Here is a 22,954-nt window from a genome sequence, read left to right as displayed (position 1 = left end):
TAGACTGGGATCAAGTCATCTCTTAACTTTCTCTCTGTTAAGCTAAATAGATTGAGCTCCTTGAGTTTTTCACTATAAGACAGGTGTTCTAATCCTTTAATCATTCTCATTGCTCTTCTCTGAACCCTCTCCAATTTATCAACAGCTTTCTTGAAATGTGGACAGCAGAACTGGATGCAATATTGCAGCAGTGGTCCCATCAGTGCTAAATACAGAGGTAAAATAACCTCTCTGTTCCTACTCTCTACTCCCATCTATGCATTCCAGGCTCACATTAGCTCTTTTGGCTACAGTGCCGCACTGGGAGGTTATGGTCAGCTGATTATCCACCATGACCCCAAATCTTTTTCAGAGTCACTGGTTCCCAGGATAGAATCCCCCATCCTGTATGTATGGCCTGCATTCTTTGTTTCTAGATGTACACATTTATATTTAGCCATATTAAAATACAGTGTTTGCTTGTGCCCAGCTTACCAAGTGAGCCAGCTTGCTCTGTCCAGTGACCCATCCACTCCATTATTTACCACTCCCCCAAGCTTTGCATCATTCTCTCATAACAAAGATGGGACTTGGCGAAGGTACCGCAGGTCCCTGCTGTAACAAAGAGTACAGGGAAAAGGGCCAGCCGTCCCTCCACTCAGCAGAGTCCAGTGTCTTCCCCCACTCCTTTCTCACCAGCCCACACCGTGCCCAGCTGCTGCACAGCTCCACCAAAGCACATGCTCCACAGAGCAGGACCCAACTCATACTATTCTCCACCCCATCCCTTATGCAGCGAATCAGCTTTCTTGGCATCAGCTGCCCATTGTGTCGAGGTCACACTGAGCTGCCCAGCGACGCTGGGTCCATTTGCTGAGTGGATACTGTTAAATTGGGCCCTGAGAAGGCACATGCCGAGTTCAGATTAAACCCTCCACTGTGTGTTACTTCGTATCAGTCAACCCTGAATCCCAGCAGTGCCTGCCAGTGTGCTGCCTTTTCCCCTCCCGGGGTCAGTCCCTCAAATTCCTCACGGGCTCCTCTGGGCTCAGCTCCTCTCAATACCTTTGTGCCATCTGCAGATTCACACGTCCCTTTTCCAGCTTGTTAATAAATATCTGAAACCCCAGTCTGCCCCCTGGGGCCCTGCTGTGACCCTTCGGCTCTGATGGAAACGGACCATCAATCCCTGCTCTGTTCTGAGCCTTCTGCTCCAGGGCAGAGCTTTGCCCTCACCCCACAGCGACTGGTCCCTCACCAGCCTCCTGTGAGAGGCTTTGCCAAGGGCCTTTTGAAAGTCTAACTTACAATTTTATAATGCTATTTCATTATCATTTCAACTGCCTTCCCCTGCTGGAAGTCCAACAGCTCTAACTCCCAGGATCCTCCAGTACCTTTTGTGAAGATGGAGCCAATATTTTCTCCTCTCCAGTGCAGCTGTTGCTTTAATAAGACTGCATGGACTTGCACGTGCAAATGAGCGTGTATGTGCCACTCACAATGTCCCAGCACAAACCTGGCCTCTTTCCTTCGCCCAGAGGTACAGCGCCCCTGGGAGCCTGACACAGCATCTCTCCCCCCTCTAAGAACAGGCGTATGACACACACCCCGCCTCAAACATGCCACACGTACAGATTCTTCCATTTTAAAATTTAAGATTTTAATATCAAAATAAAATTTTTAGAAAAATATTTTTGGGATAGGGTGCCGGGGTGCACAGCCTGCTACCGCTGTGGGCCACAGAGACAGTCTGAAGGGAGCTGAGGAGCATTTCAGCAGCAAAAGGCCCCAGTGGAGAGCCACATGCCCAGGAATCGCATGATCCCAGAGTCATCATGTCCAGATACCATGGTGATGGGTGCACTAGAGATGACAGCTCTGTCCTCCCCTGCCAAAATGTGACGTGGTAAAGGAGCCAATCCCAGCACATAGGTACCAGTCAAATGTTTCTCCCCATCACCGACCATAGCGTCCTCCAGGGAAAGTCTCCTGGGAATCTCCCAACCTCCTGCTTGGCACAGGAGGATGAGCGGCCACCAGCTAGCTCACAAGGCAGAGGGTAACAGGCCCCGGGCCCATCCTGCAGAGACCCAGAGAAGACAGCACCCTGCATGACTCCTGCCGGAGTCTGGGCCTCAGGGGCCCTCAGAGGAAGGTGCACAGGAGGCTAGATCTCTCCCAGGTCTTCGTAGATGGGCATTAGAGCTTTCTCATCCACAGACAGCTCCTGCCCTGGCACCCGCAGGGGCTTCAGCACCTGGCTGTACAGCACCTCGTTGTTGTTGTTGTTGTTGTTCAAGCCAGATCTGACACCTGCTTTGTCGGGAGCCAGGTTCACGCGCCATTTGCTGGGCTCTGGGCTCCTCTCAGCGCCTTTGGGAATGAACACGGCTTGGGGCTTGGGGGCAGGGATGGGCTTGGGGCCCTTGGACCCGGCTTTGTGCTGGAAGGCAGGTACTGAGTAGTCGTCAGTTCTGGGATTGTAGGGATACTCATACCCACCCTTGTCTTCAATGCCCTGCGTGCGCCAGGCCTCACCTGTGGGCCGCGCCTCATCGTAGATGGAGGCGTTGGCAGGCACTGGGTGTGGGGCCCGCCCCTCGGGCTCATCATAGATGTGCTCCCTGCATCTCAGCAGCCTCTCAGCTTGGCTGTTCCCCGCTGGCTGCACCTGGTCATACAGGCCTGAGTACAGAGAGCCAGGTTTCCTGAGCTTTGCCTCCTCCTGGGCAGGGCCATGACCCATGGCCCCACCTCCAGGCTTGCTGTCGATGGGGTCTGAGTACAGCGGGTCCACCCTGGCCCGGATGCCCTTCACTGCATCCATGGGCTCTGAATACAAGCTGGCTGGGTCCTCAGAAGGGGGCACAGCCCTGGGTACCTTGGGCAGTGGGGAGCGTGGGGGCGTGCTGGGGTGAGCTGGCTTGGGTGGCACCGGGGGCTCTGGGAGAGTGCGAGCCTTCAGCAGGGCTATGGTGTCCCTCTCCTCCGGAGCAGAACTGAGCTTCGCTGCCAGCCCAGCTTTGGGCACCGTTGGGCCATCCCCCTCGGCAGGCAGCTCAAGGCACAGCGAGTCAGCCAGGGCGTTGCGGATCAGCACCACACTGGGGCAGTCCAAATCCAGGGAGTCGCAGCTCTGCCTGTTCTCCTCTACCTGGGCTTTCTGCTCCCGAATGGAGGCCTCCACTAGCCGGAAGATCTCGTTCCCCTGCTTGGTCTCAAATGTGAAGTTCCCAGGGCCAGACTCGCAGCGCCTGCCAGCTTCGAAGGAGAACATCACCTGCCGGGGAGAGGTAGAGGGTCAGTGTCCCACCCAGCCCCCAAGAGCCTCCCAGCAGCCCTAAGCCCATGCATGCTGCAGCCCAGGCTGCAGGCACTTGGGCGAAGGGACAGAGCAGGGCAGATCTCTGGCGTACACAAGAACAGCTCTGGCATCCTCCCCCTGGACTCACATCCTATTCCTGAACCTCAGCCGAGGCTCTAGAGGCAGGTGAACTGGCGTTTGCCCTTCCTGGGGCTCAGTCATCATTCAGAGGAGAGAGCAAGGCACCAGTTCTACTCTCTACCCCCAGCTGCCAAGCCACCCCCGCCTCAAACCCATCTGCCAACTCACCCCTTCCCTGGTGCCCCTAAGAGAGACACCACAGCATGCAGGCACCATCAATCAGGCCCTGTGTAAATCACTTTCTCTCTTCCCCCTCCCCCTCTAAATTCATGGTAGCATCCCAGGGGTTTGACCTTCATGGGAGGTGCATGGCCACCCACTACCCCTAACTGCTGCAATTTTTCCAGCAGCAAGGAGGCAGAAGCAGGTATCCCAGCTTCCATCTCCCTGCTGAGGCCATGGCTGCTTGTGGGGGGGTTAATGAGCTGGTCCCATCCCAGAAAGGAGTGAGATGGCAGGCTGGTCCTACCCTGCGGAGTAAAGGAGGGCAGAAGGGTGGGTGTGGGTTATATACAAATGCACAAAGCCTTGGAAACAAGCAGGGAGAACTGGAGGTCCTGGTGATGTCAAGGAACTATGACGTGATTGGAATAACAGAGACTTGGTGGGATAACTCACATGACTGGAGTACAGTCATGGATGGTTATAAACTGTTCAGGAAGGACAGGCAGGGCAGAAAAGGTGGGGGAGTAGCACTGTATGTAAGGGAGCAGTATGACTGCTCAGAGCTCCGGTACGAAACTGTGGAAAAACCTGAGTGTCTCTGGATTAAGTTTAGAAGTGTGTGCAACAAGGGTGATGGCATGGTGGGAGTCTGCTATAGACCACCGGACCAGGGGGATGAGGTGGATGAGGCTTTCTTCCGGCAACTCACGGAAGCTACTAGATCGCATGCCCTGATTCTCATGGGTGACTTTAATTTTCCTGATATCTGCTGGGAGAGCAATACAGCGGTGCATAGACAATCCAGGAAGTTTTTGGAAAGCGTAGGGGACAATTTCCTGGTGCAAGTGCTAGGGGAGCCAACTAGGGGGGGCGCTTTTCTTGACCTGCTGCTCACAAACCGGGTAGAATTAGTGGGGGAAGCAAAAGTGGACGGGAATCTGGGAGGCAGTGACCATGAGTTGGTTGAGTTCAGGATCCTGACGCAGGGAAGAAAGGTAAGCAGCAAGATACGGACCCTGGACTTCAGGAAAGCAGACTTCGACTCCCTCAGGGAACAGATGGCCAGGATCCCCTGGGGGACTAACATGAAGGGGAAGGGAGTCCAGGAGAGCTGGCTGTATTTCAAGGAATCCCTGTTGAGGTTACAGGGACAAACCATCCCGATGAGTCGAAAGAATAGTAAATATGGCAGGCGACCAGCTTGGCTTAATGGTGAAATCCTAGCGGATCTTAAACATAAAAAAGAAGCTTACAAGAAGTGGAAGGTTGGACATATGACCAGGGAAGAGTATAAAAATATTGCTCGGGCATGTAGGAAAGATATCAGGAGGGCCAAATCGCACCTGGAGCTGCAGCTAGCAAGAGATGTCAAGAGTAACAAGAAGGGTTTCTTCAGGTATGTTGGCAACAAGAAGAAAGCCAAGGAAAGTGTGGGCCCCTTACTGAATGAGGGAGGCAACCTAGTGACAGAGGATGTGGAAAAAGCTAATGTACTCAATGCTTTTTTTGCCTCTGTTTTCACTAACAAGGTCAGCTCCCAGACTGCTGCGCTGGGCATCACAGAATGGGAAAGAGATGGCCAGCCCTCTGTGGAGATAGAGGTGGTTAGGGACTATTTAGAAAAGCTGGACGTGCACGGTCCATGGGGCCGGACGAGTTGCATCCGAGAGTGCTGAAGGAATTGGCGGCTGTGATTGCAGAGCCCTTGGCCATTATCTTTGAAAACTCGTGGCGAACGGGGGAAGTCCCGGATGACTGGAAAAAGGCTAATGTAGTGCCAATCTTTAAAAAAGGGAAGAAGGAGGATCCTGGGAACTACAGGCCAGTCAGCCTCACCTCAGTCCCTGGAAAAATCATGGAGCAGGTCCTCAAAGAATCAATCCTGAAGCACTTACATGAGAGGAAAGTGATCAGGAACAGTCAGCATGGATTCACCAAGGGAAGGTCATGCCTGACTAATCTAATCGCCTTTTATGATGAGACTACTGGTTCTGTGGATGAAGGGAAAGCAGTGGATGTATTGTTTCTTGACTTTAGCAAAGCTTTTGACACGGTCTCCCACAGTATTCTTGTCAGCAAGTTAAGGAAGTATGGGCTGGATGAATGCACTATAAGGTGGGTAGAAAGCTGGCTAGATTGTCGGGCTCAACGGGTAGTGATCAATGGCTCCATGTCTAGTTGGCAGCCGGTGTCAAGTGGAGTGCCCCAGGGGTCGGTCCTGGGGCCGGTTTTGTTCAATATCTTCATAAATGATCTGGAGGATGGTGTGGATTGCACTCTCAGCAAATTTGCGAATGATACTAAACTGGGAGGAGTGGTAGATACGCTGGAGGGGAGGGATAGGACACAGAAGGACCTAGACAAATTGGAGGACTGGGCCAAAAGAAATCTGATGAGGTTCAATAAGGATAAGTGCAGGGTCCTGCACTTAGGATGGAAGAATCCAATGCACCGCTACAGACTAGGGACCGAATGGCTAGGCAACAGTTCTGCGGAAAAGGACCTAGGGGTGACAGTGGACGAGAACCTGGATATGAGTCAGCAGTGTGCCCTTGTTGCCAAGAAGGCCAATGGCATTTTGGGATGTATAAGTAGGGGCATAGCCAGCAGATCGAGGGACGTGATCGTTCCCCTCTATTCGACACTGGTGAGGCCTCATCTGGAGTACTGTGTCCAGTTTTGGGCCCCACACTACAAGAAGGATGTGGATAAATTGGAGAGAGTCCAGCGAAGGGCAACAAAAATGATTAGGGGTCTAGAGCACATGACTTATGAGGAGAGGCTGAGGGAGCTGGGATTGTTTAGTCTGCAGAAGAGAAGAATGAGGGGGGATTTGATAGCTGCTTTCAACTACCTGAAAGGGGGTTCCAAAGAGGATGGCTCTAGACTGTTCTCAATGGTAGCAGATGACAGAACGAGGAGTAATGGTCTCAAGTTGCAATGGGGGAGGTTTAGATTGGATATTAGGAAAAACTTTTTCACTAAGAGGGTGGTGAAACACTGGAATGCGTTACCTAGGGAGGTGGTAGAATCTCCTTCCTTAGAGGTTTTTAAGGTCAGGCTTGACAAAGCCCTGGCTGGGATGATTTAACTGGGAATTGGTCCTGCTTCGAGCAGGGGGTTGGACTAGATGACCTTCTGGGGTCCCTTCCAACCCTGATATTCTATGATTCTATGATCCCTGCTCCGTCTCCCTGCTGTTGGCAAAATTCCCGAACTGGCTAATCTCACAACTTTCCTGCAGTCTGTGAAATCGTGGTTCACACAGGGCCTTAGCCATGGGGTCTCCTGAGTGGACCCTGTGACACTGCACTCCATATATTCTTCATAGCGATATTATGATATGATTATGGCATAATTCTGATGTATTTTATGCAAGATAGGTCATGTGAAATATTGAAAAGGTTATGATTTACTGAATATGATTATTCTATTTGTATGGATGTATCATTTTTGTATCTGAAGTTAGGAATATTGTCTATGTATCTATTACAAATGTGTTTACACATGGGGAACACCCACTAGGCAAGACTGTCAATCTAGATGGCTGGCTGGGAAGGGCCCATTCAAGTTAATGAACAATTTGGGAGAACAATAGGCCTTAGACGGACTTTATTTTGGGGGGGGGGGGGGGGGGGGGGGGGGGAACGACTCCATCTTGGAATACCAGTGTTTTTCCACTGACCAGGTATGTGAACCAAGCTTTGAGACAAAGGGCTCCCGCCATATGCAAAAGCTACTTAAGGCAGGGGAGTGACATCATCAGGGTTTTTCACTGACTCTCTGCCCAAAGAGACTCTTGGGAACACTGAGGAACAAAGACTTAACTGGGGGGAGAAGTGCTGGACCCAGACTAAAGGAATTTTTAGCCTGTGAAAGGAACACTTGGAGTTTTTAATCTGTAAGCAAGTGCAACTGGCCCCTTAAGAATCTCTGTAGCCTGTCTGAATCATTACTGAGGGTCAGAATTTGTTACTCATATGCAATCTCTTTAGTATATTAAGCTTAGTTTGTGTGTTTTGTTTGTTTGCTAGGTAATCTGCTTTGATCTGTTTGCTATCCCTTATAATCACTTAAAATCTATCTTTTGTAGTTGTTAAACTTATTTTTGCTCTGTCTTCTAAAACCAGTGTCCGAGAGTCATAACCTGGGGCAGAAGCCTGTTCCATATCCTTCTCCACACTGAGGAAGGGGGTGGATTTCATGAGCTTACGCTGAACAGATCTCTGTGCAGCGCAAGACGGTATAATTTTGGGTTTACACTCTAGAGGGGGGGAGTGCACTTGAGCAGCTGGGCAGTTCCTTGACTGAAGCCTCCCAGGCAGAGCTGATTACAGCGTCTGTATGTACTGCAGCTGGGTGTACCCCTATCTCTATGTGTGCTGAAACCTGGGAGAAGGCTTAGCAGGCTGATCACAGTGGTACTGTGTAAGGGGAGCCCAGGCTGGTGGGCTCAGTGGTACCCCAGTTCCAGATGGCACCCCATGGGGAACCCAGCACAGACCCCCACCCCCTCTCTGCGGCACCACTATGGTCTGGGCCAGCTCGGTGCATCCCGGAGCAAGCCAGCATGCCATGGGAGTGGCACCACTTCAATACCACACCAAGAGCTGATCGCCTGCAGGACGGGAGGCATCTGCTGAATGAGGTTTTGCAGCTTGGAATCAGCCCGTTTCCCCCTGAGCACACTCATGTTATGCCGGTTCTGTCCCCCAGCCTTGCCCTCTGGCTCATGCCCAGCGTCTCCCAGGCCTGGAGGAGAAGCTGCTCAGATGCTTCCACACAGAGGCTCCACTCAGCAGAGAGACAGTCTCCAGTTCGCTCTGGTTGTTGCAGTGGAAACAGCAGCAGCTCACATCAGCTACAGGCTGCAGCACAAGTTCTATCAGCAGCTTCTCTCAGGCAACCACTTCCTCCCCCCCCGAGGACGCAGAGCCAGGAGCTGCGTGAAGCGTGGGGACAGCCGCACGATGGACCCAGACACACCACAGTCACCTGGGCCGGGGGGGGCAGTGACCGTCACAGCACGGGCCCCAAGAGGCAGGAACACCCCCACTGCGGCCAACCCTCAGCAAATGTTAACCAGGCCCCCTGGCCACTGCTGGCCCTGCGCCTTCCTGCCAGGCTGCACATAGGGAGCCGCACCAGGTCAGGCCTTGGCACTGCAGCACGCCAGCCCTTTAGTGCCAGACGGCTTGTGGGCTGGGGAGCAGAACACCCTTTCGCTAAGGGAATGGTATTAAGCCAGACAGAGCCCAGGCACTCACCCGGGGTCCTGCCCACCCACCTTGTCTCGGCCATATCTCCTGAGCAGCCTGTAAGGCCAGGTGTAGAGAGTTTCTTGCGTCCGGGGCTCCTTGAGGATCAAGCTGTCCTGCTCAGCTTTGAGCAGATAGGCCCCTTGCAGCGCACACCTTTCCGCCGCCTCCGTCCTCTGCACCGTCACCCAGAAATCGTTCACTGCCGAGAAAGCCAGTCACTCACAGGGACAGGGCAGGAGAGCCAGCACTCCTGACTCCCAAGGACAGGACAGGGAAACCATGGACACCCCCAGGACCACAGACAGCACGGGGTGAAGACAGGAAATCCAAGGCCGGCCCCACTTTCCCCTGCACCAAGGGGAGAGTGGGAAAACCAAAATATGCACTGCCCCCAAGGGAGGAGGCGGGCAACACCTGGCCCCTGGGACGGGGGCAGGGAGGGAGGGGGGGAAGGGCGAGGCCAGCTAGGACAGAGCGGGGGGGGAGGGGGCGGCGACACCCAGCCCCCGGGACAGAGATGGGAGCAGGCCAGCAACACACACGGGTCCCCCTGTGAGGAGTGCAGCTCAGGGTGAAGCACTGCGGGGAGGAGGGAAGCATCCCAGCTCCAGACGCAGCCCAGTGGGACAGGTCCCGACACCTGCCTGAAGGATGAGACTATCCCAGAGTCCAGGGCAGCTTCATGCCAGGCAGGGAGGGCTGCAAGCTCCCCCAGCAGGACCATGCTGGAAACAAACCCAGGATGACCCAGGAGGCAGCCAGCGCCACCAGAGAGGAGCCAAGTGCAGGGCAGGCCCTACCGTCCTCCCGCGAGTAGTAAATCGAGTTCACCGCCATCTCCAGGGCCGGCGCCCCCCCATCACACTCCTTGCTGCCCCCAGTCCGGGCTCCATTTGTAGAGTTCCCCTGCAACACAAAAGAGGCATCAGCACCCAGAACCATACTCCCAGCCGGCCCCCCTGCCCCCTACGGGCCGCCTCGCGGCCACCCCACCCCCGCTTCCCCCCAAGAGCCACTGTGCGGCCTCCCCACAGTCCGCCTCACAGCCAGCCCCCCCACGTCACAGCCAGCCGACTCCCTACCCCATAGCCGGCTTCACCAGCCCTCCCTCCCCCACAAAGGGCTGCTTCGCAGCCAGCCCCCCATCCCTACCCCATACAGGCCACCTCGCAGCCATCGTCCCTCTGCCCCCTTGGGCCGCCTCACAGCCAGCCCGCATCCGTACCCCACAGGCCGCCTTGCAGCCAGTCCCCTCTTCCTCCCCACGGGCCGCCTCACAGCCGGTCCCCCCTCATGGGCTGCCTCACTGCCAGCTTCCGCTCCCCACGGGTCGCCTCACAACCAGTCCCCCCTCCCCACCCCACGGATCACCTCACAGACCCCCACCTTCCCCCACATGGGCCACCTCACAGCCGGCACCCCTGCCCCACATGGGCTGCCTCACAGCCGGCCCCCAACCCCCCCAGACTGCCTCACAGCCAGCCCACTCTGCCCCCCATCAGCTGCCTCACAGCCAGCCCCCCTCCCACCCATGGTTCACCTCACAGCCAGCCTCACTACTCCAGTCCCACCACATACTCAGCAACCCTGGTTCACCTCAAAGCTCCCCAGCCCGGCCCTGAGGAGGGGGTCAGGTCCCAACCCCAGCACAGGGGCTAGAGCTTTTCCATACACGCAGCCTCCCATCCCACGCAAGTCAGCAGCAAAGAGGAGGAATCTGGGCCAAGGCTAATTGGAAGCAGAGTGGGATGGAAGAGGCTGCTCCCCGCAGGGCTCTCGCAGAGACCCAGCCATGCAGCAGGACGTGGGGGAGGTTTGGGTATCATGTGTCACCCGGATCACGAGCCGAACATTAACAAAGACTCTTCCCCCGGCCACGTCCCAGCGCATCCCACAGTGCTGACAGCACCGACCGGGCCTCCATCGGGCTCAGGGGAGGGCACAGCAGCAACACTGCCCTGGTGGCACTAAAATGTGACCTCCTGGCTTTGGATACAGGCAAGATCCAACATGACTGCACCTCTCTTCGGCTTCCGACACAGCCGTCCCGAGGGGCTTCCGAGCAGCCTGAGTGAACCAGCTGGTGGAGACGGTGTCCACTGTACTCGTGCCTGTCACCACTCTCCAGCAGAGCTCAGCACAACCATAGGCAACGGCTTCTCTTCCCCAAGGCCAAATGCAAGTGCAGGCTCGGGAGCAACATGTTCAGGTGGTTTCCTGAGGGACCATATTCAGGGCAAGCTGAGCTCGCTCCCCGTGGCTCAGCACGAGGGACCCCATCACAAGTGTGAAATGGAAACTCAAGCGGGCTCACAAACCACCCTGACGTTGCCCGGTTCCTGCCCACGCAGAGAGACATTCCCAGCACCACTGCAGACAGTCCCTGCCACTCACAGAGGGGAAGCAGCATTTCCAGATTGAACAGATGGAGAACTGAAAGTGCAGGTCACATGCTACTGGCAGTGGCAGAGCCCCACTCTGCAGGAGGGGCTCTTGTCAGGGGTCTGCACAGGGGCACGGCTGTGGGTGTCACCACACAAGCACCGAGAAACCCTGCGCACCATGGTGACCGGCACAGGGACTGCACTAAGGGGGATGGTTCGTTCCAGTGTTAACACCAACGCACGGTGACCAACTGTACGAGCCAGGCGTCGGACCTGTGCTGAACACTGCTGCTCTAGGTTGTGGCACACGGGATTAGACCGCCGAGTGTATGATATTCCTGGGGGCCAGGCTGCTGTAGTGTCTGCGGATCAATATCACTCCTAGGGCTTGATTCACAGGGATAAAGGCTAGACGGGCCCATTAGATCATCTCGTCTGACCTCCTGTGTATCACTGGCCACTACATGTCACCCAGTTACCCAGCCTTCTGCTGAGCCCAGTCACCTGTGCTTGGCTAATTCATCTTCCAGAAAGGCCTCCAGTCTGGATTTCAAAACATGCCTTGCAGACTTAAGGAGCTCAACCTGTTTAGCTTAAATCTCTCATGGTGAGGCATTTTCTCAAGCTCTCAAATAGTTTTTGTGGCTCTTCTCTGTAACCTCTCCAATTTTTCAACCTTCTTTTTAATACTGGTTTCAGAGTGGCAGCCGTGTTAGTCTGTATTCGCAAAAAGAAAAGGAGTACGAAAGCTTATGCTCAAATAAATTTGTTAGTCTCTAAGGTGCCACAAGTCCTCCTTTCCTGTTTTTTTTGTTTTTGTTTTTTAATACTGGACGCTGTGTTCCCACACTGGCCTCTCCAGTGCTGTCTCCCTGCTCCCCTCCTTCACATCCACAGATCCCATCAGCCGGTTGGCCACAGCAGTGCACTGGGAGCTCATGTTCTGTGCTTGTTCACTCTGACCCCTAAACCCTTTTCAGAGAGGCTGCTTCCCAGGATGCAGTCCCCCAACCCAGAAGTGACTGTAAATCCCTGTGTGAGCAGAGTGAGGAGGTGAAGTAGCGCTGCTCTGTGATAATAAACACACACAATGTGATAAGCAGGCTACTGGAAGAGGACTGTGTTTAGTTACATGGGGCACTGTAAGCACAATTGGCAGTGAGGAAGAAGAATGGCGGCTCAGGATAACAGCCCTCACGTGAGAGAGAGTTTAAAGTACAATACCCGACGCATTAACTTCTAAGGTTTTTCCTCCGCCCTGCCCAACCTCAAAGCTGGTTTTGTCCAGAAGGGCCAAAGCTGGGAACCCAGACAAGCACAACAGGGCTGCAGCAGGGTTTAAAAAGGGGGGCAAGAAGGGAAGGATGCTGGGGGGAACGAGAGGGAGATGGGGACCCCATGGGCTGTCTGGAGACCATAGGCCTGTCCAGCTCACCATTGCAAGATGGCCAGGATTTAGATAAGGTACACACATGCAGATTGTTGTTTTAAAACCCCCTTTTTCTCTAATGTTATGTTCCTAAGCAGGCTATCTGGTCTCGGTATTCACCACTGGTCACAGATCCCCGAAGGGAGAGCCGCAGGTGCTGCACCCAGCTAGACCTACTGGGTAAGCAGAATTAATAGACCAGGCCTTGGGCTGCAGTAGCATGCGTAGGAGTGGGAGACCTGCTGAATTTCACTCCAGGAGCAGTGACGGCACAAGGCCTGACATCTGAGGGCACGCCCTGAGGAGCAGCTGCCAGCGTTCAGGGCACAGTTATGGCTGTCCAGGCAGGCAGTGGAGAGGTTTGTTTTGCTAGCCTACAGGGAGGGGTCAGGACTACAGGAGTCACTTCAGCCTGGGGCCTCGGCTTCCATTTTTTCCAAGGGCAAGGCAGGGTGCCGTGGGGAGGCTGCTGTAAATGCCACGCTGCAGCCTTAGCTTGGCACTAGAGACTAATTCTGGCTGCACCTTTGGGTTGCAAAGAGACTGAAGGGGGAGCAGAAAACGGAGCCTGCGGGAGCTCCAGGCACTGGGGGGCTGCACGGCAGAGCGTACAGAGGGGCATCCAGGTGGGCAGCTTGGCCCAAACCTCCATGGAACGGGCATCTCGCTGGCACTTCCCCACCACGCAGGCAGGATAGTCTATCCCAGCATGATGTTCCCTGGGACGTGGGGCTCCCCAGTGACCCACATCCCAAAACACTGCTGGCTCCCTCCCCAGCACAGCAAGGTCTCTGCCACTACCAGCCACTGAGGGTGGGGAGATCAGAGAGGAAACCCCCAGAGGTGCCTGAGTCTCCCCCAGCAGGCGCTCGCCGGACACCACCCACAACAGGATGCCATCCAGCACCCGTGCCACCAGGCTCACATGGCTGTGGCCAGAGGCAGCACAGACCTGGTCCCCACGGACGTGGGACAGAACATGTTGAGGGTCCCCTCTCCATGGGCTGGGGGTGTTCCCATCATGGCATACAGTCCTGATGGGTGGACAATGGGCGTGCTCCCGGAAAAGAGAGGTTTGAGCAGCAGGACCCCCAAAACACACAGATGGGAGCAGAGGGGAACAGCCCAGCCCCCCTCATCCGGCGGCACTCACCGAAAAGGCGATCTCACACAGCTTCTCCACCCACTCAGCGCTCTGCTCCTTCTCCGCAGCGAACAGGTAGCTTCTGTCGCTGGTCTCCAAGCGGAAAACAGCCGTGCTGTCCTTGGGGCCGCTCTCTGGTACAGGCGCCACACTAACACAGTCTGCCAGGCGGATGATCTTCTTGTCCAGCCGCTTGGTGCTGAGTTTCTCGGCTGGAGCTCCTGGGTCCTTGCAGTCAAAAAACTCCAGGCGGGCGACCCCGTGTTGGCTGGCTGGGTACAGCACAAACCAGTTCTTCTTCCATCTCTGCAAAGGCAGCACAGCAGGGTCAGTACAATGGCCTCTGCCCCCCACACCCAGCCCCAAAAGTCTGTGACCTGCCTGTACAGGGTAAGGACTCCCCCACTCTTGGTGTAGCTCTGACTGGGAGAGCAGCTCGCACTCGAGCCATGGGGAGATTCCAGCCTGACGCAGAACCTGAGGTCCGCGTGGAGCACAGCAGGATTCGATCCCAAGACCCTCTGGGCTGCCAGGGACAGGGAGCCAGGGGCTGACCCACACTCCTCCCGGCTGCCAGGAGCTGCAGGCACCAGCATTTCCCCAGTTCCACCAGCTGGTCCCCAAAGTGACCAGCCACAGACCTGCATGGGGCGGGTGCCGGAGGCCTCAACTCTGTGGTGGCTTCTTCAGAGAGACCAGATAAAGGCCCAAGAGCCGGACTGGGGCAGTGGGGGAGGGGCAGGCGGGGCGCTGGACTGGGGCAGTGGGGGAGGAGCAGGCGGGGCGCTGGACTGGGGCAGTGGGGGAGGAGCAGGCGGGGCGCTGGACTGGGGCGACCGGGGGGGGGACTGTCCGAGCAGAGTTGAGTGAAGGGGGAATCTCTCTCCGCACATGGCAAGTGGCAGTGCTGAGGCCCGGGCCTGGACTGCGTGCGCTGGGTCAGCCAGGCCCAAGCCACAGGAACTACGGTTGGCACACGCAGCAGCTGAGTGCGGCCTGCGGAGGCTCAGCAGGAACTTGGCCTGCTGGATCCAGCTTCCCCCTCGCAGACCTGCCCACCCCACACACGCAGCCTGCTCAGCGACAAGGGCTAGGCACACGGCCTGCAGCGGGGCTCCGATTCCAGCAGTGCCAGGTGTGCCCGGCCCAGAGAGCTCACCCCGTGGTGACACGCTCCCTGCCCGGTCCAGGCCCTCTGGGCACAGCAGCCTCCAGGAGGTTGGCAGAGTGGCACCAGCTGCACCGGCCCCAGGGTCTGGACCTTTGGGGATGGTCAGCATTTCCCCTGTCTCCAGAGGGCCACCCTGATCCAGACCCTTTCTAGCCTCTAACTGACCCACAGAGAAGGAGCTCCAGCCCCCCAACCAACCCCAAGCTGGGGCAAGGAGGAATACACCCCAGGCAACCACTGCCCTCAGCCCTCCCTGCACAGGAGCCCCCAGTCATGCCCCCATCCCCAGCCTGCAGATGGGGCAGGATCTCAGGGCTTCTTCGGCTCATTGTGACACTGTACCCTGCCCCACAGCCCACGCTCCCTGCCCTCCTCCCTGCACTCCCAGCCCCCTCCTATCCCTGCTGCTGACACTCAGGAAAGGAAGAGGAAGTATCTGTGTCCTCACTTGCTTCCTGCCAAACTTCCCCAAATCATCAGGCACCCAGCATGAGAACCGGGGGAGGGGCAGGGGAGAATGAAAGCCACACAAGCCGCCAGAGCCCCCCCCCCGTCGGCACCATGAATGCATAGTCACAGCTTCAGACACCTAGCCTGGGGAGGGACAAGGGGTCACCTATCCCTCAGGGGCTGGGGCAGGTGCTGCACGGTCTTAGCACAGAGAGGTGTCCTGGACCAGGAAGCCAGTTATACCACAGGCTCCTGTCTCCTGTTGCCCCTCAGGCCCCATATTCCTGCATCCAGGGGCTGGCTTCTGCTGCCTCCGACAGACCCTGCCCCCCCACGGGCTCTGCTCCAGCAACTGAGGTACTTGAGCCAACAGCCCCTACCACGCCCTCTGCAACAGATGGGGGCATCAGACAGGCAGAACATTCTTGGGGGGTCCCCCATTGGTACAACCTGCACCCCTTTGCTCCTGTGGGGCCAGAGTTTATTGCCCTTCAAGAACAGGGCACAAAACCAACAGGATCTACTGACCTTGCTCCTACACAGCCCACGGCTGATGATTTTAGAGACCTCTCTCATCTCCCCCCTTCGTCACCTCTTTTCCAAACTGAACAGTCCCAGGCTTCTTCATCTCTCCTCCTACCGAAGCTGCTCCATCCCCCTCATCATTTTTGTTGCCCTTCTCTCTACTTTTTCCAGTTCCAATATACCTTTTTTGAGATGGGGTGACCAGAACTAAATGCAATATTCAAGGTGTGGGCGTACCATGGCTTTATATAGTGCCATTATGATATTTTCTGTCTTATTAGTTATCCTTTTCCTAATGTTCCCAACATTGTTAGCTTTTTTGACTGCCGCTGCACATTGAGAGGATGTTTTCAGAGAACTATCCACAACGACTCCAAGATCTCTTTCTTAAGTAATAATAGCTAATTTAGACCCCCCAAACTTGTTATGTATCGTTGAAATGTTTTCCAAGGTGCATTACTTTGCATTTATCAACATTGAATTTCATCTGCCATTGTGTTGCCCAGTCACCCAGTTTTGTGAGATCCCTTTGTAACTCTTCCCAGTCAGCTTTGGACTTAACTATTTTGAGTAGTTTTGCCACCTCGCTGTTTACCCCTTTTTCCAGATCATTTATGAATATGTTGAATAGGACTGGTCCCACTACAGACCCTGAGGGACACCACTATTTACCTCTCTCCATTCTGAAAACTAACCATTTATTCCTACCCTTTGTTTCCTATCTTTTAACGAGTTACTGATCCATAAGAGGACCATCCTTCTTATCCCAGGACTCTTTACTTTGGTTAAGAACCTTTGGTGAAGGACCTTGTCAGAGGCTTTCTGAGAGTCCAAGAACACTATATCCACTCTAAGGTGCCACAAGCACTCCTGTTCTTTTTGCGGATACAGACTAACACGTCTGCTACTCTGAAAACTATATCCACTGGATCATGCTCATCAACATCCTTGTTGACTCCCTTAAGGGATTCTAATAGATTGGTGAGACTTGATTTCCCTTTACAAAAGCCATGTTGAATCTTCCCCAACATAATGTCATTATCTATGTGTCCCATAATTCTGTTCTTCACTATAGTTTCAACCAATTTGCCTGATACTGAACCTTACAGGCCTGTAATTGCCGGGATCATATCTGGATCCTTTTTTAAAAATTGGTATCACATTAGCTGTCTTCCAGAAACTGATTTAATCAATAAGTTACACACCACAGTTAGTAGTTCTGCAATTTCACATTTGAGTTCTTGGGTGATACCATCTGGTCCTGGTGACTTATTAGTAATTCATCAATTTGTTCTAAAACCTTCTCTAATGACAGCTCAGTCTTGGACAGTTCCTCAGATTTGTCACCAAACAAGAATGGCTCAGGTGCGAAGATCTCCCCCACATCCTCTGCAGCAAAGACCAAAGCAAAGAATTCATTTAGCTTCTCCACAATGGCCTTGTCTCCGTTGTGTGCTCCTGTAGCACCTCGATCATTCAGTGGCCCCAGTGACTGTATACGCTTCCTGCTTCTGGTGTACTTAAAAACAAAAATTTTTTTTTTAAATGTTAAGTCCACCACTAATTGCTGAGTGGTACACAGGACAGGGGAAGGACTTCCTTTATTCCTGACAACCCACAATCCCAGGAGCAATATAGAGAGGACGCGGCAAACCAGCCACTCCAAGATCCCAGTGAGGGAATACCACTGCCCTGAGTAGAGAGATGGGACAGGGACAGACATCACAGAGCGATCGCAGGACGCTCAGCACCTGGATAGATGGTCCAGCCGGGGCCTGCAGGCTAAGCTATGTAACTGGGTGATGGTCACTGACAACATAAGAACGGTCCTACTGCAGGGGTTGCCAAGCTGTGGCTCCGGAGCCACATGGGCTCTTCAGAAGTTAAAATGCGGCTCCTTGTACAGGCACCGACTCTGGCGCTGGAGCTACAGGCACCAGCTTTCCAGTGTGCCGGGGGGTGCTCACTGCTCAGCCCCTGGCTCTGCCACAGGCCCTGCCCCCACTCCACCCCTTCCCGCCCCCTCCCCTGAGCCTGCCGTGCCCTCGCTCCTCCCCCTACCCCCCCCAGAGACTCCTGCATGCCATGAAACAGCTGATCAGGAGGTGAGGGAAGGGAAGGATGGGGCAGGCCTGCCAGTGGGCGGGAGGGGCTGGCAGCGAGGGAGCTGATGGGGGGCTGCTGATGTATTACTGTGGCTCTTTGGCAACGTACATTGGTAAATTCTGGCTCCTTCACAGGCTCAAGTTGGCCACCCCTGCCCTACTGGGTCAGAACAAAGGTCCATCTAGCCCAGTATCCTGTTTTCCGACAGTGGCCAGTGCCAGGTGCCCCAGAGGGAATGAACAGAACAGGGAATCATCAAGTGATTCATCCCCTGTCGCCCATTCCCAGCTTCTGGCAAACAGAGACTAGGGACACCATTCCTGCCCATCCTGGCTAATAGCCATTGATAGACCTATCCTCTATGAGTTTATCTAGTTCTTTTTTGAACCCTGTTATAGTCTTGGCCTTCACAACATCCTCTGGCAAGGAGTTCCACAGGGTAACTGTGTGTTGTGTGAAGAAATACTTCCTTTTATTTGTTTTAAACCTGCTGCCTATTAATTTCATTTGATGACCCCTAGTTCTCGTGTTTGAGAAGTAGTAAACAACACTTCCTTATCTACTTTCTCTACACCAGTCATGATTTTATAGACCTCAATCATATCTCCCCTTAGCCGTCTCTTTTCCGAGCTGAAAAGTCCCACTCTTATTAATCTCTCCTCATACAGAAGCTGTTCCATACCCCTAATCATTTTTGTTTCCCTTTTCTGAACCTTTTCCAGTTCCAATATATCTTTTTTGAGATGGGGCGACCACATCCGCACACAGTATTCAAGATATGGGCGTACCATGGATTTATACAGAGGCAACATGATATTTTCTCTCCCTTTCTTAATGATTCCCAACATTCTGTTCACTTTTTTTGACGGCCACTGCACACTGAGTGGATGATTTCAGAGAACTATCCACAGTGACTCCAAGATCTCTTTCTTGAGTGGTAACAGCTAATTTAGAGCCCATCATTGTATATGTATAGTTGGGATTATGTTTTCCAATGTGCATTACTTTGCATTTATCAACATTAAATTTCATCTGCCATTTTGTTGCCCAGTCGCCCAGTTTTGAGAGCTCCTTTTGTAGCTCTTCGCAGTCTGCCTGGGTCTTAACTATCTTTAGTAATTTGGTATCATCTGCAAATTTTGCCACCTCGCTATTACCCCTTTTTCCAGATCATTTATGAATATGTTGAATAGGACTAGTCCCAGAACAGACCCTTGGGAGACACCGCTATTTACCTCTCTCCATTCTGAAAACTGACCATTTATACCTACCCTTTGTTTCCTATCTTTTAATCAGTTACCAATCCATAACAGCACCTTCCCTCTTATCCCATAGCAGCTTACTTTGCTTAAGAGCCTTTGGTGAGGAACCTTGTCAAAGGCTTTCTGAAAATCTAAGTACACTGTGTCCACTAGATCCCCTTGGTCCACATGCTTGTTACACAAAGGCTTGTTATACTTTCTCTGCACCAGAGGGGAATGCTCTGGGGTGGCTGGGAAGTAGGAGGGCCAGCAGCCCCAGGAAGGGTGTGGGGCTGGAGTCACATGGGGTGCTGAGGCAGGTGTCTGGCCCCAGGGTGAGAGTGGGGGACACAGAGGCAGGTGTCTGGGGCCCAGCAGGTACCAAGGGTCCCCTGTCTCAGTGAGCTGAGACAGCACCAGAGCCATGGCCACCCCGCAGTGACCCAGGGGGAAGGGGGAGTAACACCCTTTTCCCTCCTCTCTGGGGCAGCCCTCAAACTCCATCCCCAGGTCTCCCTACAGACACCCTAGCACCAGCAGGTCCTGCCCCTCCACAGGGGCCTGGCTAGGGCAGGGCTAGATCCCGGCACAGCTCAGCCCCACAGAGGAACTGGAGCCCAAGGAGGCTGCTCCTGGGGGAGAGCCCCTCCGCCCCCCACCACTTCACCCCACAGAGGGGCAGCACCGCACTCGGTCCAGGGGTGAGAGCAGCAGGAGGCCCCTGAACCCCTGGCCTCCGCTCCCAGCTCTGGAGGTAGCAGTTGAAGACAAGGGGGAGGGCTGCCAGGCGGGGTACCCTAAGGCTTAGAGCCCGGACTCCTGGGTTCTATTCCCAGTGGGGGGGCACCCCAAACTTCCGGGCTGCACAGCCAGCTGCGGAGGGGCGCCCGGGCCCCCCTCGCGGGCGGAGGGTCGGACCCGCCTAGCCCGGCAGGGGCGACCCCCCCCGCGGCGCCCTCGGATCCCCGCCCTGGGCCCCGGATCCCCGCCGGGGGGAGGATCGGACCCGCCCAGCCCGGCTGGAGCGACTCCCCCCCGCGGCGCCCCAGGCTCTGCCCCGAGCCCCGGATCCCAGCTCCCCGGCTGCCGACCTTAGCCCCGAACTTGTGGCCCTGCTGCACGTAGAGCCGCCCCTCCTTGGCCGCGGGGTCCATCGGGCGGCCCGGCCCGGCACGGTCCGGCCGCGGCTTCCAGCTGCACTGCGCGGCCTGGGGCGGGGCCGCGGGGTCTGCGCCCGACGGGGCGGGGCTCGATGGGGCGGGGCGGGGCGGGGCGGGGCCTGCCGGCGGGGCGGGGCCGGGCGGGACCCCCAGCGGGGGATGCTGCGACGGGCAGACCCTACAGCCGAGGCCGAGACGGCCCCGGGGCGCTGTGCGCGCTGTCCCGGTTAGCCTGCTGCCCATCCCCCTGGTATCTGAGCGCCTGCCGCACCCACAGCAAAGCCCCCAGCGGCCTGCGGGGGGTCCCGCACCGCTCCCGTTCCGGGCTCAGAGCTCGGCTGCGGGAAGGGGGTGATCGGTCGATGTTATTAAACTTACTTTTTAAAAAGTTGATTTTCCCCGGGAAGCAGCGGCAGATACGTGTACGGGGCGGGGGGGCCTTTGGGGATGTTCATGCTCCGAGTGCCCTTGCTACTGTGCTGGGGCCTTTTCAAAAAGAAACTACAGGCCAGTCCGCTCGTCTTCACCTCTGGGCACAGCCATGGAAAAGCCGCTGGGACCATGCGTCCAGACTTGGCCGGGACTCTCCCTCTCTTCAGCCCTGCCCTGCCTGTCCCGACTTTTTTCGCAAAAATGGGCATTTGAGCAAACAGACAAATGGCCACTTTTGTAAAACATGAGAGGGGTGCGGTGCGGGAGGGCCCGCGGCGATGTCAGTCCCTTGGGGGGGGGAGTGGGAGAGGCAGGGCTCATGCGGGGGCAGGCAGGGTCCCAGCGACCCCCGCCTCGGGTAGGAATTGTGCGGGGCGGCGCAGGCCAGCCCTGCCTGGTGTCCCGTTTTCCCTCTCGGAAATAGGGTCCCCCTAGCTAGGGGACCCAGTGTGTGAAGAAGGAAAGGGCGGCTGCAGAGTTAGCTTCCATAAAAGGATGTTGCTTGTAATTAAGTCTTGTCACTCAAGCTGCGCGCAGGTTTGGGGTCAGGTCGCTTTTGGCTGATGAAGCTGCCTGCCTAGCTGTAATATTTTTGTAAGAGAGACAAGGTGAGCGAGGGAATATATTTTATTGGACCAACTTCTGCTGCGGAGAAAGTGTTCACGCTCTACACAGAGCTCTGATTCAGGGCTGTGGGGTCCAAAGCTCCTCTCTCTCACTAGCAGAAGTTGGTCCAATAAAAGACATCACCTCCCCGACCTGGTCTCACTAATACCCTGGAGGGACACAGCTACTGTGCACATTTTTGTCAGGCATTTGACTTAGGTGTCAACAGGCCAGCTACCAACTAAGTGCCCCCATGAAGTCAGAGGTCATGCTGCAAGTGGCCTGCCTCAGTTTCCCCTCCTCAGTAACTCACAACAGGCTTTTACAAGTCCAATAACAACAGCCCTCCATGGGTTTTGGTTTATTAAATTACTAAACATTCCCAGGGCAGTTCTCAAGCCCAGCCATTTACCTCTGTCTCCGGTCACGCCCATCCTTTCCGGCCTGCAGTCTCCCTCCCCAAGTGTCAGAGTTCACTGCTGGGCCTACTTGCCCCCAGCAGCCTCTGCTCTCCCTGAGCATTCTCACTGCAGGGCCAGCAGCATGGCTTCTTCCTGCTGCTCTTCTAGGGGAATCAGCTGAATCCTGCTCAGCTGTGCCTCCTCAGGAATCAGGGTTGGCCCAGACCTCTCGTCCATGAGGGGCAATTCACCCTGATACACACCCACCCACCCCCTTAGACCCTTGCCCAATGCCAGGACACGTTCTAAAGTCATTATTTCTTCCGTCACCCCTTGTTCTGTTTTTCCAGTGAAGATATCTCTGGCTGGTTAAACCCAAAGAGCAACTGGGCTGGTAACCTTCATCTCCCGTACTGGGAGAGAAGCCCATGCCACTCGTCCACCAGCATTTCAATTTGCCACTCCAAGCCTCACTTGTCTTTGGCTAGCTCATCTCGTTCTTGTAGGGCCTGTGCATGTCCTCCTTCAAAGCACCAAGTTCCTGATGGTACCTCTCCTGCCAGGAAAGCAAAACACTAAGGTCCTCTCCTGTCAATACTGTGGTTAGCCCCTTTCCACAACCAGCAGGCCCGTCCCACCAGTCCCTAGCCATGTTCACCCTTGGGGCATGCCCCTCCAGGGCCAGTTCTCCTTGTCTAAGTGTCCTTTTCTCACACCCCAATAGCAGTGTGCTCGCTAGCAGGAGAGGCTGCTGTGTCCATCAGGCTCTTGCCCGAGGGGCCGACATGCTTCCTCGAGCATGTAAGCAACTGCTCCTCCTTGAATTCTCGCTCCGTTGGGCACAGCGTTCCCTTTTTACACCTCCTCTTTTGCAAGGCCCTGGACCTCATTAGGACAAGTCTTTACAACATGTCCTGTCATCTGTTGTGTATCATTGAGATGGACTGTAGGGGCCCAAAAAGTCAACGGTGTTAATATGACCCCGTCACTGTCCAACATTAAACAAGTTCAGTGTTTGCCACGCAGAGGCCTCAGCCTGCTTAGTCCCAGGGCAA

At 55.1% G+C, this 22,954-nt stretch overlaps 1 protein-coding gene across 1 annotated transcript; it reads right to left on the bottom strand.

Annotated features, from left to right (window-relative positions):
- Positions 1–1,617: 1,617 nt before the first annotated feature.
- DOK1 (docking protein 1) lies at positions 1,618–20,537 on the bottom strand. Its single transcript, XM_037898564.2, has 5 exons — positions 20,392–20,537; positions 13,817–14,113; positions 9,651–9,756; positions 8,877–9,049; positions 1,618–3,259 (listed from the first exon to the last, which is right to left on the bottom strand). Exons 1-5 carry the CDS (start codon positions 20,452–20,454, stop codon positions 2,147–2,149), a joined length of 1,752 nt encoding a protein of 583 aa, XP_037754492.1. The 5' UTR covers positions 20,455–20,537; the 3' UTR covers positions 1,618–2,146.
- Between the last annotated feature and the right edge of the window lie 2,417 nt (positions 20,538–22,954).

Source organism: Chelonia mydas, chromosome 4 (assembly GCF_015237465.2).
Source record: "Chelonia mydas isolate rCheMyd1 chromosome 4, rCheMyd1.pri.v2, whole genome shotgun sequence".
NCBI classification, from domain to species: Eukaryota; Metazoa; Chordata; order Testudines; family Cheloniidae; genus Chelonia; species Chelonia mydas.
The sequence above is the reverse complement of the archived record's forward strand: the minus strand, read 5'-3'. Positions and strand labels throughout refer to the sequence as shown.

Coding starts and splice junctions, on each gene's coding strand:
- DOK1 (XM_037898564.2), bottom strand. CDS start 20,454: ATGGACCCCGCGGCCAAGGAGGGGCGGCTCTACGTGCAGCAGGGCCAC. Junction 9,757..13,816: donor TGTGTGAGATCGCCTTTTCG/GTGAGTGCCGCC, acceptor TTTGTGTTGCAG/GGGAACTCTACAAATGGAGC. Junction 9,050..9,650: donor TTACTACTCGCGGGAGGACG/GTAGGGCCTGCC, acceptor CTTTCTCGGCAG/TGAACGATTTCTGGGTGACG.